At 42.1% G+C, this 16,213-nt stretch overlaps 1 protein-coding gene across 5 annotated transcripts in view; it reads right to left on the bottom strand.

The window, feature by feature from the left end:
* agtpbp1 (ATP/GTP binding carboxypeptidase 1) overlaps nt 1–16,213 on the bottom strand; it is a 91,078-nt gene that overhangs the window by 62,333 nt on the left and 12,532 nt on the right. For all 5 annotated transcript variants that reach the window (XM_060931400.1, XM_060931404.1, XM_060931403.1 and 2 more), the window contains exons 3-4: nt 13,517–13,647; nt 1,687–1,754 (exon numbers count right to left, since the gene is read on the bottom strand). In XM_060931400.1, the coding sequence (XP_060787383.1) occupies nt 1,687–1,754; nt 13,517–13,647 (199 nt within the window). The remainder of the gene's footprint in view (nt 1–1,686; nt 1,755–13,516; nt 13,648–16,213) is intronic.

Below are 16,213 nucleotides of genomic sequence, written 5' to 3'. Positions count from 1 at the left end.
CGTTTTTCCTGTTTACATAGGTTTATATGACCAGTGACACGAAACAAAGTTCAGTTACACAAATTGAAACGTGGCGATTTTCTATGCTATGGAAAGTCCGCACTATAATGACAGGCGTACTAACACCTTCTGCGCGCTTCGACAGCGCATTGATACCTTCACTCGGAGTTGTACCATTTTTTTTTTTTTTTTAGACAGGGCGGACGGACCAGGGCATTCGCCCGCCTGGCCGTGCCCGACGAGGAGCGCTCTCGGCCGGCTTGGGAGGTAGACGGCAACCCCTCCTGGAAGTGTGGTTTTACCATGGGCCTCATGCGGTAAGGATTAGTATTATAATTTTGGGTGTATCAATTATTGATTATCATAATTCTGACTCGTTTCACCATTTTGAATGTTTTCATCTCGGACTCTGGAAGCATTGTATCTCAATCAATCTCGAAAAATATCAGCAAAAAAAAAACTAGCTTGCAACGGACTTTAGCTAGCTCTATGATGAACTTTCAATGTATGATACAAAAATAATACTTCTTTCAACAGATCATTAGCCTTTGAGCAGAATTGTTTTTAACTTAGCAGGAAGTGTTATGGAGCCGACCACTTTCAGTTTCATGGGGATTGAATGAACTCTCACTCTCAGAATCATCTGACCCGTCAGAGTAAAGACAAGATCTATGTTCATGTGAATTTCCAGCTATCGGTTCGAATTGATAGGGTCTAATGGCCCTTTTCCACTACCCTTTTTCAGCTCACTTCAGCCCGACACGGCTCGCGTTTCGACTACCAAAAACCAGCACGACTCAGCTCGCTTCAGCCCTGCTTAGCCCCTAAAACTCGCACCGTTTTGGAGTGGGGCTGAAGCGAGCCAAAGCGAGCCGACTGAGGCTGGGGGCGTGAGCAGACACTCCCCTGTGCACTGATTGGTGAGGAGGAGTGTCCTCACATGCCCACACACGCCCCGCGAGCGCGCTGGGATCTGTAAACACCGCAAACCCGGAAGGAGAAGAATTACGAGAATTTCTGAAGCCTTATGCGCCTCGCCTCATCTATACGCTCTTGCCAGTATCTGTTGGCGTTGTCGGTGACAACAAGCCACAGCACCAAGACCAGCAACACTAACGACTCCATGTCCTCCATGTTTATTGTTTACTATTCGGGTTGTGAGACTACCGCTTAAAAGCTCACTGATGTCACTGTTTGCGCTGCTTAACGACATCACGTGACGTCCACCCACTTTCGCTAACTCCACCCAATGTGTCCACCCACTTCCAGCCAGCACGGTTCAGCGCGGTTGTAGTCGAAATGCAACTCCAACAGCCCCGCTCAGCTCGACTCAGCACGGCATGGCTCAGCCCGACTCAGCCGCGTTGGTAGTGGAAAAGCGGCATAACTTCACATCTCTGTGAAACATCGGGAATGTCACTGTCGATGGTGTCCATTTCGGTAACCTGTTTACATTAGATTCCCAAGCGCTGGCTCCTTGAAAAGTTTTTGTGACGTCACGGGTCACGTGACCGCTTAGCTAATTAACGAATCATTGTTTTACGCTGATGTATAAAAAAGTTGAATAATGTGATGATTTTCACATTTTTGACGCCCTGCAGTGATTTAGATGGCATTTCTTATGTCCTTTATACATAATTATACCCAGAAAAAAATCCATGTCCCATGTCCTTTAAGGGCTCTTACCTCAAGAGATGAGAGAATAACTTCCATCCCAGTCGAACCTTTAGCCATGATCTCCTTATGCGTTTTCTCTGAAACACAGCAGCAGGAAAAAACATCAACTCTGATTGTTTCTTAGTTACTAATCTGATTAAACAACATTTCAACAGTCCTACACTTAAAAGAAAAGAAAACCCATTTTTAAAATACAGCTATGACGATAGATTATGATATAAACTAACGATTCATGTGAACAATTGAAAATAAGGAGCTCACACAACTAAGATATCCATCTCCAAAAGTCAGTTTCTATGCAGAATGGACGATTTCATGGAGGCCACCATTGAAAATATTTTAACCAATCAGAAAAATCCCCCCGATCATTTCTGGCAATGCTCCGACGTCATTTGGGTGCAAGACATGGAAGCTCTGCATAGCGAGTAAGACTTGAAGCTGCCTCTGGCTGGAGATTATTTCATTAAAAGTTTATATGAAAAAAAATTTAAATTCCATTTCTCTAACAAAAAAAGTGGAGGGGGAAAGATAATACTGATGTCACTGATAAACAGCGAGGGAATAGTGAACAACTGATCTACTCCTATGTGACTGAATGCAGGGAGGTAACTTTTCATATTTATATCCCCGGTACAAGTAGTGCTGCCGTGATGGCCTCGTTCTGCGGACTGTAACCTTGCTAGACTACTTACAAACAGATCTCCATACAATCTGACTTACCTAAATCTGTCCAAGAGGCAAGTGCGCAGGTTTTTCCACGTCCCTTGCAGCATAAGCACTCGTTAGCATGCTTTCGACTCATTCATGAAAAGCTTCCTCATCAAGACATTACCAGGCTAGCCTACCGTAATTACTGTAGTAGACAGTCCAACCCCCGCAGCAACGCAGAAAGAGGGTAAACAAACACTGACTACGTTTACATGCACATCCAAATCGAGCTGCTGTCAGTAATCAAGCTGAAGGTCCCAGCAGGGTGCCAGAGAAATCCAATCCTACATGCACACAATGAAATCGGGCTATTGTGTGAGGTGCATTGTGCACCCGAGCCACAGGTGGCGCAACACGCCCCATCGTGTTGGTACACTTCCGGTTGTCGTCATGAAGAAGAGCTATTCAAGAGTGTAAACAAAGTTATCAGTTCCGTGTTCTCCATTGCGCGTTTTTCTCCCGTCCATGAATTTTAATATATTCAACTCCTTAAGCTGAATGAGCATGAACTCTGTCTCCTCATTGCTCCAGAAGTGCACGTTTCTGCTTGCCTGTGGCAGTGGGGGCGTGGTCAAGCGCCAGTCTGTGACAGGAGGGCGGAGCCAGGGAAGGTGAGTGGCAGAACGACGGTACACCTGACGGTAATTAACCTGTGTTTGTGTGTCTTCCCAGTAACCGCGCCCTATTTAAGGAGGCAGAGGGGAGAGCTCATCCCGGGACTAGAACACAGCATGCGCACGCTTCTCTCAAGAATAAAAGTAGGCTGTTAAACTGAAAAGTCTGACAATAAAAAGCCTATTAGTACCAGAAGCTTTGTCCTGCCGTCCTCTGTGCTCCACCCACACTTCAGAGAGCTCTACATCGTCATTTTCTCTTCTTCGTTTGTTCCTCCTGACCTCTTCTGCTGCTCGCTACTACTGTTGTCATGCCGACCGAGGCTGTTGTGTTTCCCGCTTGTGGTCTCGTCACTCGTCACTTCCGGAAGTAGCTCGACAACTAGCTCGATAGGGTATACATGCACAAAGTAGCTCAGCAGAAATCGCATAATCTAGGTCGTGTAGCTCGATTCCGAGAAATCAAGTTCGGTTCAATTGCAGCCGAATTAAGGTGCATACATGGCATTTTGAACTTCGATTTCAGTCGAGCAACAGCAGAAATTCGATTCTCTCTATGTGCATGTAAACGTAGTGACTGCTTCACGCAGCCCGTGTGCTTGGAACATTCTGAAGAAAACTGTTTCAAACAACTCGGATGCACCGGCATTAGGAATGCCGTACATGCCAGCAGTGAATCCAGATGAGGTTCCCACAATCTTCGGCCAAAAAGCGGACAAGACAAACGAGACAACATGGTCAGTAGTCCGCAAAAGAGAAGTTCAAAGGGTAAGAAAACACTTTTTATGGCTTCCCTAACTTTTTATTAAGCGTGATCTGTTATTTTGAGTTCCTTTGGGCATAAACGTAATAATTCCTCATGCAGCTAAGCAGCTTGATGTTTGTTGGGTGTCTTGCTTTGATTTTGTGTTGTCAAAACAGCCTCGGTAATGACTAACTAAAACAATAATAAATATTGTTCACTTGTGTGTAACTAATTGATATGGTAATGCTTGTTTTTCATGATCATCGCTATTCGTGTCATTGTCTGAAATACTTGAGGAAATCTGAAGAAACGTCGCTGGCGCTATGGTCCATTTTGTCGAATACGGCTGTGTATCGTAAGCAACATCACGCTTTACGGCAACCGTTCGGAGTTCTTTTAGGTATACAGGGATTTGTTTGTGGAATAGCTGACCTCGATCAGTGCAGTCTAGTCAAACGCGTGATCATTTTAAGAAACAGGTGAAACAGTTTTTAATGGAGTAAATTCCAAACCTAGTTTTATGATGTGTATATAACTAATTTTTATTCATTATGGAGCCATTTCTGCAATCTAGTTGTACTCTGTGATAATTACAGTTAGCATGCATTTTTGTTTATGACTCTCATCATTGTGGCGGCACGGTGGTGTAGTGGTTAGCGCTGTCGCCTCACAGCAAGAAGGTCCGGGTTCGAGCCCCGTGGCCGGCGAGGGCCTTTCTGTGCAGAGTTTGCATGTTCTCCCCGTGTCCGTGTGGGTTTCCTCCGGGTGCTCCGGTTTCCCTCACAGTCCAAAGACATGCAGGTTAGGTTAACTGATGACTCTAAATTGAGCGTAGGTGTGAATGTGAATGGTTGTCTGTGTCTATGTGTCAGCCCTGTGATGACCTGGCGACTTGTCCAGGGTGTACCCCGCCTTTCGCCCGTAGTCAGCTGGGATAGGCTCCAGCTTGCCTGCGGCCCGGTAGAACAGGATAAAGCGGCTACAGATAATGAGATGAGACTTTCATCATTGTTTATACAGCTGTGTCAATTTATTATTGTCTCTTATATTTTATTGTTTCCTGCGGTCATCAAGAGGATCACATTGGAAATAAGTGTATTTTATACTTTGTGCTATTTATACTGTATCTTTTACATGTATGAATTTTACCAAGTAAATCCATACCATACCAGCAGCTTGAGTGTTTCTGGCAATATTTCCACCATTTTTTGTACAAGTGCATCCTGCTGTAATGCTCACATGAATCTTGTAAAGTAAAGCAGCGTTTATTTACCCTCTTTCTGCATTGCCGCGGGGGTTCGACTGCCTACTACGGTAATTACGGTAGGCTAGCCTGGAGACGTCTTGATGAGGAAGCTTTTCATGAATGAGTCGAGAGCATGCTAAGCGTGCTAATGAGTAGTACAGTGCTCAGCGTAAATGAGTCCACCCCCTTTGAAAAGTAACATTTTAAACAATATCTTAATGAACACAAACAATTTCCAAAATGTTGACAAGACAAAGTTTAATATAACATCTGTTTAACTTATAACGTGAACGTAAGGTTAATAATATAACTTAGATTACACATTTTTCAGTTTTACTCAAATTAGGGTGGTGCAAAAATGAGTACACCCCACTGAAAGTCTCTGGAGCAAAGCTAAATTGTAGACTACAAATGTCTAATTTAACAAGAATACAAATCACAGGCGAGTCTAATTAGTCATTACACAGGTGTCCAGCAGACAGTTGACTATAAAAGGGTGTTACTTAAAGAAAACCCCTCCCCACATGGAAGAGAAATGACACAAGACCTGAGAAAGAAAATAACTTCTTTACACCACAAAGGTGAAGGCTACAAGATCATCAGCAAAGCTTTACTTATCAGTCAGAATACTGTCGCAAAAGTGGTACAAAAATTTAAGAAAGCTGGAACTGCAACCATCTCACAGAGACGTCCAGGTCGTCCACGGAAGTTAACGCCTCGACAGGAGCGTCTTCTGATGAGAAGGGTTGAAGAAAATCGGCATGCAAGTTCACTGCAGTTATCTAAAGAAGCAGAAAGCCAAACTGGGGTGGCTATTTCCCGTGACACAATACGGCGTACACTGCAGAGGAATGGCATGCATGGACGCCGTCCACGAAAGAAGCCTCTCCTAATGTCTAGGCACAAAAAAGCCCGCCTAGAGTTTGCCAGGGCCCATGCTGACAAAGATGAAGACTACTGGGACTCTATACGCTGGAGTGATGAGACCAAGATAAATGTTTTTGGAACTGATGGCTTCAAAACTGTATGGCGTCACAAAGGTGAGGAATACAAAGGAAAATGCCTGGTGCCTACAGTGAAACATGGTGGTGGCAGTGTCCTTATGTGGGGCTGCATGAGTGCTGCTGGTGTCGGGGAGCTGCATTTCATTGATGGCATCATGAATTCACAGACGTATTGCTCTATACTGAAAGAGAAGATGCTACCATCACTCCGTGCCCTTGGTCGTCGTGCACTTTTCCAACATGACAATGATCCTAAACACACATCTAAGGCCACTGTTGGATTTCTGAAGAAGAACAGGGTGAAAGTGATTCAGTGGCCAAGTATGTCTCCTGATCTGAACCCAATCGAACACCTATGGGGAATTCTGAAGAGACAAGTTGAGCATCACTCTCCATCCAGCATCCAGTCACTAAAAGAGGTCATTGTTGAAGAACGGAAAAAGATTGATGTTGCAAAATGTCACCAACTTGTTCATTCCATGCCTAGAAGACTTGGTGCTGTCATTAAAAATCATGGAGGCCATACAAAGTACTAGATGTAGTAGTTTTTGTTGTGGGGCGTATTCATTTTTGCACCACCCTAATTTGAGTAAAACTGAAAAATGTGTAATCTAAGTTATATTATTAACCTTACTTTCACGTTATAAGTTAAACAGATGTTATATTAAACTTTGTCTTGTCAACATTTTGGAAATTGTTTGTGTTCATTGAGATATTGTTTAAAATGTTACTTTTCAAAGGGGGTGGACTCATTTACGCTGAGCACTGTATAACACACAGTTTCAGCCTCGTTTTACAGGTAAAGAGTTCAGGTTTGTCCATAAGTCAGGGTTATAGCTCATTAATACACCATTTCAGATGTATAGTGGAGAAAAACAAAACAAAACACGACACTGTCACCTTAGTACACCTTTCACTTTGCCCCTTCAGTACTGAAGTATACACTCAGCCTTGCACCCAAATGACGTCACGCATTGTCCTTCCAAAAGGCAATATGGCAGCCTCCTGGTGGCATTACAGCAGTGATACAAAAACGCTCACAACTTTCTTATAAAATGGTCAAACATGCCTGAAACATTTCTTGCAGGCTCTTAATATTACAAGCTACCAAGCCATCTGATATTTTAGTGCAATTTATTTTGGTGGAAGAACATTCCACTGAGGCCTGAAACAAACATTCTTCCCATGTTGGACATTTCAAACATGTAATCAAGTTTCAGGGAGGAAAATATCTGCAGGGAGCAAGCTCTGAAACCCAAGTGTATGGTTACCTTCTCACAATCACCTTCCTCAAAGATCTGAGTCGTTTTGATAAGCTGGTTCTCCAATAAGAAGAGGAAAATATACCAGGCCTTACAAAACAATGTGAAGCAAGCAAGCAAATATTCTTCAGGCCCCCAAAGGTGTTCTTGTTCTCATGCTAGACATTAAGATTCAACCATGTGCAAAAGTAAAACCCAAATATCCTCATCACAAGGTCAGAGCAGAGGGTAAAGCGACTTATAACAGGGAAGTGGCAGAAGCAGACGCTAAGCCATGTTTACTTTTGATTTACACTCAGAGAGGAGAGTTTGGTATGTGCTGACAGGGCTTGAAAGAGAGCACAATGGAAACAAGCAACATTTTACTTCATCACATCTAAACATGCAAGGAGAAATGCCAAAACACCAACTGTTACTAACCATACATCAAAGGATCTTGCTTAAAGAACAAAACCAAAAAACAAACCCACTTTCCAAAACATTAATTATAGATGCTATTACTCATTTGTACAAACAAACAAACAAACAAACAAACAAACAAACAAACAAACAAACAAACAAACAAACAAACAAACAAACAAACAAAACGTCATCGGAAGGCTGTTTATTTAGGTTATTAATCCCTCAAAGAAGAACATTATCCACAACACAAGTTGTACTGATACAGTGCCTTTCAGAGATCCAAGACTGCTTTACAAGCAATCATAATATTAAATGCATTATGGGTATTCTGGACTAACTAGGAACTTTGTGACGGTCACTAGATTTGGTGACTTTTTAGACCCAATTATGGGCTTTATTTTTTAAAAAGCCTGACTGAGTTGCACTTCTCCATCAACCATTGTTTCCAATGAGCAATTTATCAGCTATTGGTTATTGGGACTAGTTAGTTTTTGGGGCCAACTATTGGGACTAGTTAGTTTTTGGGACCAACTATTGGGACTAGTTATTGGGAGCAATGGATGAGGGGGATTAGACACTGGGAACGATCCCCAATGACCATTGTTCCCAATGACCAATCCCCCATCAACAATTATCCCCAATGACCAATCTCCATCAACTATTGGTTATTGGGAACAACTAGCGTCAGGGATTAGTTATTGGGAACAATTGTCATCAGGGATTGATTGGTTACTTGGAACAATCCCTGATGACCATTGTTCCCAATAACCAATCCCCCATGAACAATTGTTCCCAATGACCAATCCCCATCAACCATTGGTTATTAGGAACAACCATCATCAGGGATTAGTTATTGGGAGCAACGGTTGATGGGAACTGCTCACAATAACTAATCACTGATGATTGTTGTTCCAAATAACCAATTTCCATCATACACTGCTTCCAACAACTAATATTGAACAACAAAATGTTCCCAATAACCAATCCCTGTGACCATCTGTTATAAAATGACCAATCCTCACCAACCGTAGTTCCCACTGACCAATCCCTGATGACAACTGTTCCCTAAAACCAATCCCCATCAACCACTGGTTATTGGGAACAATAATCAATCATCAGGGATCAGTTATTGGGAACAATTCTCACAAAATCACTGCTCCCAATAACTAATCCCTGATTGTGATTGTTCCCAATAACCAATTCCCATCATTCATTGCTGCCAATAACTAATCCCTAACCACCATTGTTTCCAATAACCGATCCCTATTGACCATGTGTGTCAATCCATAACCATCACTTGTGTGAGTTTCAAAAACACTCAGCGCCTCATCCTGTACAGAGCCGCTTTAAACCGTCAGTACATCATGTTACATATAATAGAATGCAAGCCACACGACAGCGAGTCTTGGCTAAAATGCACATCATACATCTGCCTGCTGATTTACAGCTGTTAATAAAAGCGCGCTGCGCTACTCAAATAACCAGCGACACGACAGATTGCTGCCGAGTCGGTTATGAGACGTTTTCGGAAGCGATTCAATGAAGCGAAACGATACACAGGAACAGACACATCTCATTCTTGAGGACAAAACAACATGTTAGCGATGACAGAGAAACAGATGCCGATGCCATGCTGGTATTTCCAAAACATTCATTAAAAGTGTGAGCTTTAGCAGTTGTGAAACAAAATGTGCGGTATTTGTTTACCAAAGAACACATTTAAAACAAAATATTAATGACAATATACAATCTCAATGCCTTAAGCTGTACTGACCCAGTTTAGAACAATCCTGTGCCTTAGTTATGCTCCGTTACTTTAGCTCCTGAACACACGTTAGCTCAATTAGTTTAAACGCCATTAACAAATAGCGCATTTGTTCCTCAGATTAAATACTTTGGCATGATCCTGGCACTGATTTGGGAGATTCCTGGGCAAAACAAAGCAAATTCCTGACAGTTGTGTTTACCAAGCCACAATACAATATTTTACATGGTGAAAAGTTTACTGGAGGTTAAATCTACCTGATAATGCTTTCAGGAGCAAATACTGGTCAAGTAGCTATGAAGAGAAAAAGTAAAAGTAGGTTTTTATTTTTAATCTCGAAATATTGAGTTATTAGTAATTACCGGGGCTGCACAGAGGCGGAATGCGTCTGTCCCTCCATGTACGACTGCTATAGTCCATCTTTATCTTTCACACACACTCATGCGTGGATGCATATACATGTTTGTCTCACACACACACGACACATATCTACCAGACTAACATTTAGCCTCACAGTGCACGAAGCCCCTCCTACTGTACTAACCCCTCTGGCGAAAGTAATGACAGACACAGGCAGCACTTCTGAAGTTGGAGACGGAGTGTAATTGAGTCGGATACTAAGAGAAGGGAACAGGAGAGACTTTCAGTTCTTCACACTCCAGACAGTGGAAACATGTGGGATATTCTGGATACAGTTACAATGAGTCAGGCCAGTGATGGAAGCATGTCAGAAAGTTCAGGGCAAGATTCCAGCAAAGAACCTGCTGAGCAGCGTTAGCTTCAGCTTACTCACCTCAAACAAGATTTGGTACATCATCCCACCCTTAAACCTATTTATTCTATCCACATTCACTGGATATGAGCAATCAAATTCTCTGATTGGCTACTCTACTACTAGATTATCAGCTCATATACCGTGAGTAGAGAAAAACAAAATGGTGGAGCGTGTTGCTGAACCAACCAAGGATGAAATAAAAACTCGACTCGAAACAAAACCCCCAAAAAATACAAAAAAAAAGGAAAAGCAACAAAATATGGAATGAAAATATATGATGGTAAGAAGTTTTTTTTTTTAATTTTTCAAGAAATTATTATTATTTATTATACCATTTTCCACAAACTGTTACCGTCATTTTGTCAATTTGTTTACATTCTTCATTTCTACGCATTAAAATTTGTTGAATTTTTTTTGACTGGTTCAAGCTTCTTTGAGCTTTTGAATATTACAGAACTGAAACGTCCAAGGAAGAATTAAACAAGATAGTTAATGATGGCGTAGCTCACTCCGGCCCTGTCTAATCCAGAAGGAACGATCTAAAGTGGACCACCTTGCGCAATAAATGTTGTAAGCTATATACACCCTAAGAATACCGACCTATTTGCCAGAAAGAATCCAAAACAGCGAGGAATTGCCCGAGAAGAAGCAATTTTTGTTGAACTGCTCATTAAGGCTTAATTAGTCCATAATGTCATTAATAATTGTAATTAAGCAAATCTGGGTAGAAGTTATGTGCATCCTAGGTACCCCTACCTTCATGCCAGAAAGAATCAAAATCGGTGAAGAACTGAGGGAGAAGAAGCGATTTGTGTGGAAACTGCTCGTTAGGGCTTAATTACTCCATATCTTCATTATTAATTGCAATTACCTATGCAAATTTGGGTAGAAGCTATATGCACCCCAGGCAGACCGACCTTCCTACCAAAAAGAATAAAAATCAGTGAAGAATTGAGAGAGAAGAAGCGATTTTCATGAAATGTGGATGACACAGTGGCATAAACTCATCAGCTGTCGGTCGGATGAGATCATGTCTAAACCTGTTCTATGTCTCGGCACGACAGCGACGCCACTTTCTACCAAAAAAAACAAAACAAAACAAAAACCCCCACTAAAGTCAATTCATGCAGCCATCAACAGGTTTTTAAGAAGTTCACCTAATCGGAAATGATTTTGTTGAACGGTTTGTATCAAGTTTTTATTTATCATATTTGCAAAAAAAAAAAAAAAAAAAAAGCTCCGTTTCTCAAAATCCAGTGAATGTGGATAGAAATAAACAATTATTCCATTCAATCTCGTCATACATGGCTTATAGCCAACTCGGTGCGATGCGCCTCATCAGCTATCAGCTCATGTACGACTCGATTTCGTGGAATAACTGTTAAATATACTCTATGTAACAAACCATGAGTCATTTTTAAAATACTTATTTTCTTAAAGCAGAACTGAAGTCATTTTTAAACTTGTTTTCTTTCTTAATTAACGTATTGTTCAATTACGTTTCCGGTTTTAGTAACCTTATATCGTGACTCGTATTGGCAACTGTTTGCAATTAAATATTATACTTATCGGCCTATTCGGTTTTTAGCCGTGTTGAATTTAGTTCGTTTGGTCCACGGCAGGCGTCGCTTATCCGCGCAATCTTCACGAGACTTGTGCGAGACTTCGAAGCATGAAGTGTCAGCCAGGTGTCAGTGCCGCCATTTTGAAAACCGTTTTCCACACGAAGTATTGCACAAAAACAAGTTTAAATGACGATTACTGCCTACTTTTTTCAATCTTTCCTGACTGCCATCAAAACAAACAAAACTTCCGGCTTGATTACGTCAGCATTCGAAGGAGGGCGCGCGCGTCTTTTGACAACGTTGGCGGATGTCGGTCACTTTGATTTCCGCTGTACGTTTTACTTCCGTCCTACGATGTCTCGCACAGCTCTCAACGAATCTTGTTTACGGCCGTTGCTTTGACATATGGACTGATATATTACAGAGCATATTTCAAACACTCATAACTTGCTATAGCAGTGACAAAATAGCGATCAAAAGCACATTCTTATGTTTAAAGGAACAGTCCACTGTACTTCCATAATGAAATATGTTCTTCTCTGAATTGAGACGAGCTGATCCGTACCTCTCTGAGCTTTGTGCGACCTCCCAGTCAGTCAGACACGCTGTTACTCCTGTTAGCAATGTAGCTAGGCTCAGCATGGCCAATGGTATTTTTTGGGGCTGTAGTTAGATGCGACCAAACTCTTCCGCGTTTTTCCTGTTTACATAGGTTTATATGACCAGTGACATGAAACAAAGTTCAGTTACACAAATTGAAACGTGGCGATTTTCTATGCTATGGAAAGTCTGCACTATAATGACAGGCGTACTAACACCTTCTGCGCGCTTCGACAGCGCATTGATACCTTCACTCCTGTTTTCCCCCTCTCCCCTGACTAGACTGTGTTCCAAGGAGTGCAGGCTACTTGTCTTGGTGGTCACGTTGGTTGTATTGATGGAAGTCGGGGGGGGCGGGGGAGAGAAAAAAAAAAAAACAGGAGTGAAGGTGTCAATGCGCTGTCGAAGCGCGCAGAAGGTGTTAGTACGCCTGTCATTATAGTGCGGACTTTCCATAGCATAGAAAATCGCTACGTTTCAATTTGTGTAACTGAACTTGTTTCATATCACTGGTCATATAAACCTATGCAAACAGGAAAAACGTGGAAGAGTTTGGTCGCATCTAACTACAGCCCCAAAAAATACCATTGGCCATGCTGAGCCTAGCTACATTGCTAACAGGAGTAACAGCGCGTCTGACTGACTGGGAGGTCGCACAAAGCTCGGAGAGGTACGGATCAGTTCGTCTCAATTCAGAGAAGAACATATTTCATTATGGAAGTACGGTGGACTGTTCCTTTAATAAAATGAGAAATAGAATTTTGATCATTTAAAAAAATAAAAAATAAAATTGCCTTCAGTTCTCCTTTAAATGCTATATTATACCCCATACTGGAATTCATGTAAATACCCTCCATTTGAGAACAGTATTAATATAAAGATACAACACTACTTATTAATGAACAGAATCAGCCCTTTAAAGTTGACAAAGGAGTTTTGTTTCTTCACACTGAAAACATTCAAAGAGACCGAATCATAACCGGAGGCATTGCTTATCTCAGGGATAGATAAACAATCCGTAGCAGATAAGTGCTTGGTAAGCTTATCATTCAAATGGAGTAACTTTTGTGCTTCATTCCTTACATTCTGGTGTGTGGATCACAATCGGGTTCTGCGAAGTGTAGAAAGCGCGCAGGCGTGTGGATTCGCTCACCTTGAGTCTGGATGAGGTGCAGGATTTTGCCGGTCACCTGGCGGATGGCTTCACTGTCAGGGTGCAGAGTCTCTACATTGAACCTCTCCAACTGCCCGAGTAACATCAGAACCCGGGAACTGCTGGGAATGCTGCACACGCACACACAGGTTTAGGACTTCACGTTAAAGGAATATTCAACCTCACTACTCATACATACCTCATCTTTCGCCCATGTATAATTCCTACCAGCAAGAAATTTGACACGTTACCTCCTACTACTACATCAAGAATATAACTAAATAAATAGACAACTGGGCGATTTTGGGCTGTCCCAGACGAAAGATGACCAAATGTGAAAGAAATGTAGCGAGATCTTTGGACGTGGCTCCAAAACGGTGGTCCGACATCAAACTGTAAATCAGTTTCCAAGACTACTGTAGTCATTGTCTTGCAACCCAATTTAGGATGGCCATCTCAGTGTGACTGCCGCTACGACCCATATCTACTAACCGACCAATAAGAACGCAGCATGAAATGGCACACTGATCAATGCAACACTGGTGCCAAACCATCCAAGAACTTGATTCTTGCTTAACTTCATTGTTTACCACTATCTTTGACTTGCAAGTGACATCAAAACAAAATAGAAACCCGGATGTCGGCCATGTTGGTGGATATACCGTACAAATGCGGGGTCAAGCAACATTCCATACAAAACAGTCATGTGTGCATGGCTCTGTTTGTTTTTCCACTGCTTTAAGCGTTCTTTTAGCGATGCCATATCTTTGTGCTGTATATAGTTGTGGTCACAACAGTGCTCGTCACCGTGGCACGTTCCAATTTTTTAGAATACCGTCCGTGATTCGGAAAGAGGGCGAGGAAACTCTGAGGCTTAATACGGAGAGGAGACGAGGGGATCAGGACACTTCGTCCAATGACCACTTCGTCCAAAGCCTTTTTCATACGCACTATCAATTATTTTATATTTCAGGTATTCCGGTGTTTGCGAACGAAGCCCCTGCGAGAGCGCTGCTCAGCGCCTAAAGATTTAACACGATCCAGCCGGCTTTAAAAATTAATAACTCTGCCAACGGAGCTTACTGCGAAGCCAAAGTTTACAGGCACCTCCCGCTAAGCCTCCCCCTTCGAAACAATATGGCCTTGGGTCAGTAGGACTGCACCTCGGCTCGGGATTTGCGAACAAAGCCCCTGCGAGAGCGCTGCTTGGCGCCTAAAGATTTAATATGCTCCAGTGGGAAACAGACATGCAAGCGAGCAGCCTGCAATGACAAGGGAGTGAACTCGTCCCAGGGTCAGTAAGTGGCACGGGCCGACGTGGTTACGCCCCCTTAGTACGCTCTTTATTGTCGAAGCGCACATACTATGGCACTCATTTTCTTTACAAAAATGTGTTTTGCTTCGGTCAAACTCCATTGAGAATTCCTCGTTTTTTTGAACAAACAGATACCTGAAATATAAAATAACTGATCGTGCGTATAAAAAAGGCTTTGGACGAAATGACCTGTATTCATACTTGGTCAGTAGAAGCGTCTTATCTTCAGAAAAGTCTGACTTTTTTAAACAACATGGGTCAAAACCACACATCTATCTTCGCTCGACCGCTCAAATCGTGGTAATACTGAGAAAACTCAGCATTGTGTACGGACACGCTTTCAGCGGCTGCCATCAGAGTTGCTTTGTATATCCACCATCATGGCGGACGCTCGTGATGTAGCACATTTTGATCACGTGGTTGCAAGTCATCTATAGCGGTGTAGATGGAGGCCACTTACTGATGACATTTTATTCTTTATCGACTTGCGTCAGCCTACGATTCAGTAGCTGTCATCATTGTACAGTGTATAAGTTTATTTGATCCATGTCACACAGTGTAGTTTGCGATAAACTTATACAATTGCTGATGTGTCAATTCAGTCAGCACACGTTTAAAACAAGTCTGTATAATACAAATTCAAAGCGACCGCCGTTACACTCTACAGCGTTCAGGATAAAGGGCTTTAATATAAGACGCCCATGATAGAAAGGCAAAAACCACCAGTTCCGTCTCCGAAAGGCTGAATGATACAGATTTACATCTGCCCTTAAACCTTCAGAGTATTTGAGTGATTATATTATTTTCCTGTAATCCAAATGAACATTATGCAATCATATCATTTTATGAATCCCAAAAGAACATTTCATCGTGTACGTGATCTCTGAAGTCAGTGTCTGTATTACATCAGATTTCGTGGATTTACAGATCACCATTTTACATGCAGAGTGTCACAATTTCTAATTGAAAATGGTGAAAAAAAGACTTTTTATTTTGGCCCTGCCCCCTCAGCTATCCGAAACTGTCTGCTTAACTCCGCCCCTTTGGCTTAGGCACGTTATAATTGCAATCTCTCAGTCAAAACAAGAGTGCTCTGAGAGCACAATATCCCCCGCTGGCAACTAGGCCATAACTCTTAAAATGCGACTGAATTGAACGAAACTGCAATATGCGTATTACCGACATATAACAAAGAATCCTGCCAAGTTTCATGAAATTCCTCCAAAAATTGTGAGAGGAGTTGATTTCAGAAGGTGAGTACCCTTCCCCAGACAGACGGACATCGCCACGACATAATCCCCCTTTGGACCTTTCGGGGGGGTTAAATTATTTTTTGCCAAATTACATGAAATTCCTCCAAAAATTGTGAGGGAAGTTGATTT

Source organism: Neoarius graeffei, chromosome 10, assembly GCF_027579695.1.
Source record: "Neoarius graeffei isolate fNeoGra1 chromosome 10, fNeoGra1.pri, whole genome shotgun sequence".
Lineage (NCBI taxonomy): Eukaryota > Metazoa > Chordata > Actinopteri > Siluriformes > Ariidae > Neoarius > Neoarius graeffei.
This window is presented reverse-complemented; position numbering and strand designations above follow the sequence as displayed.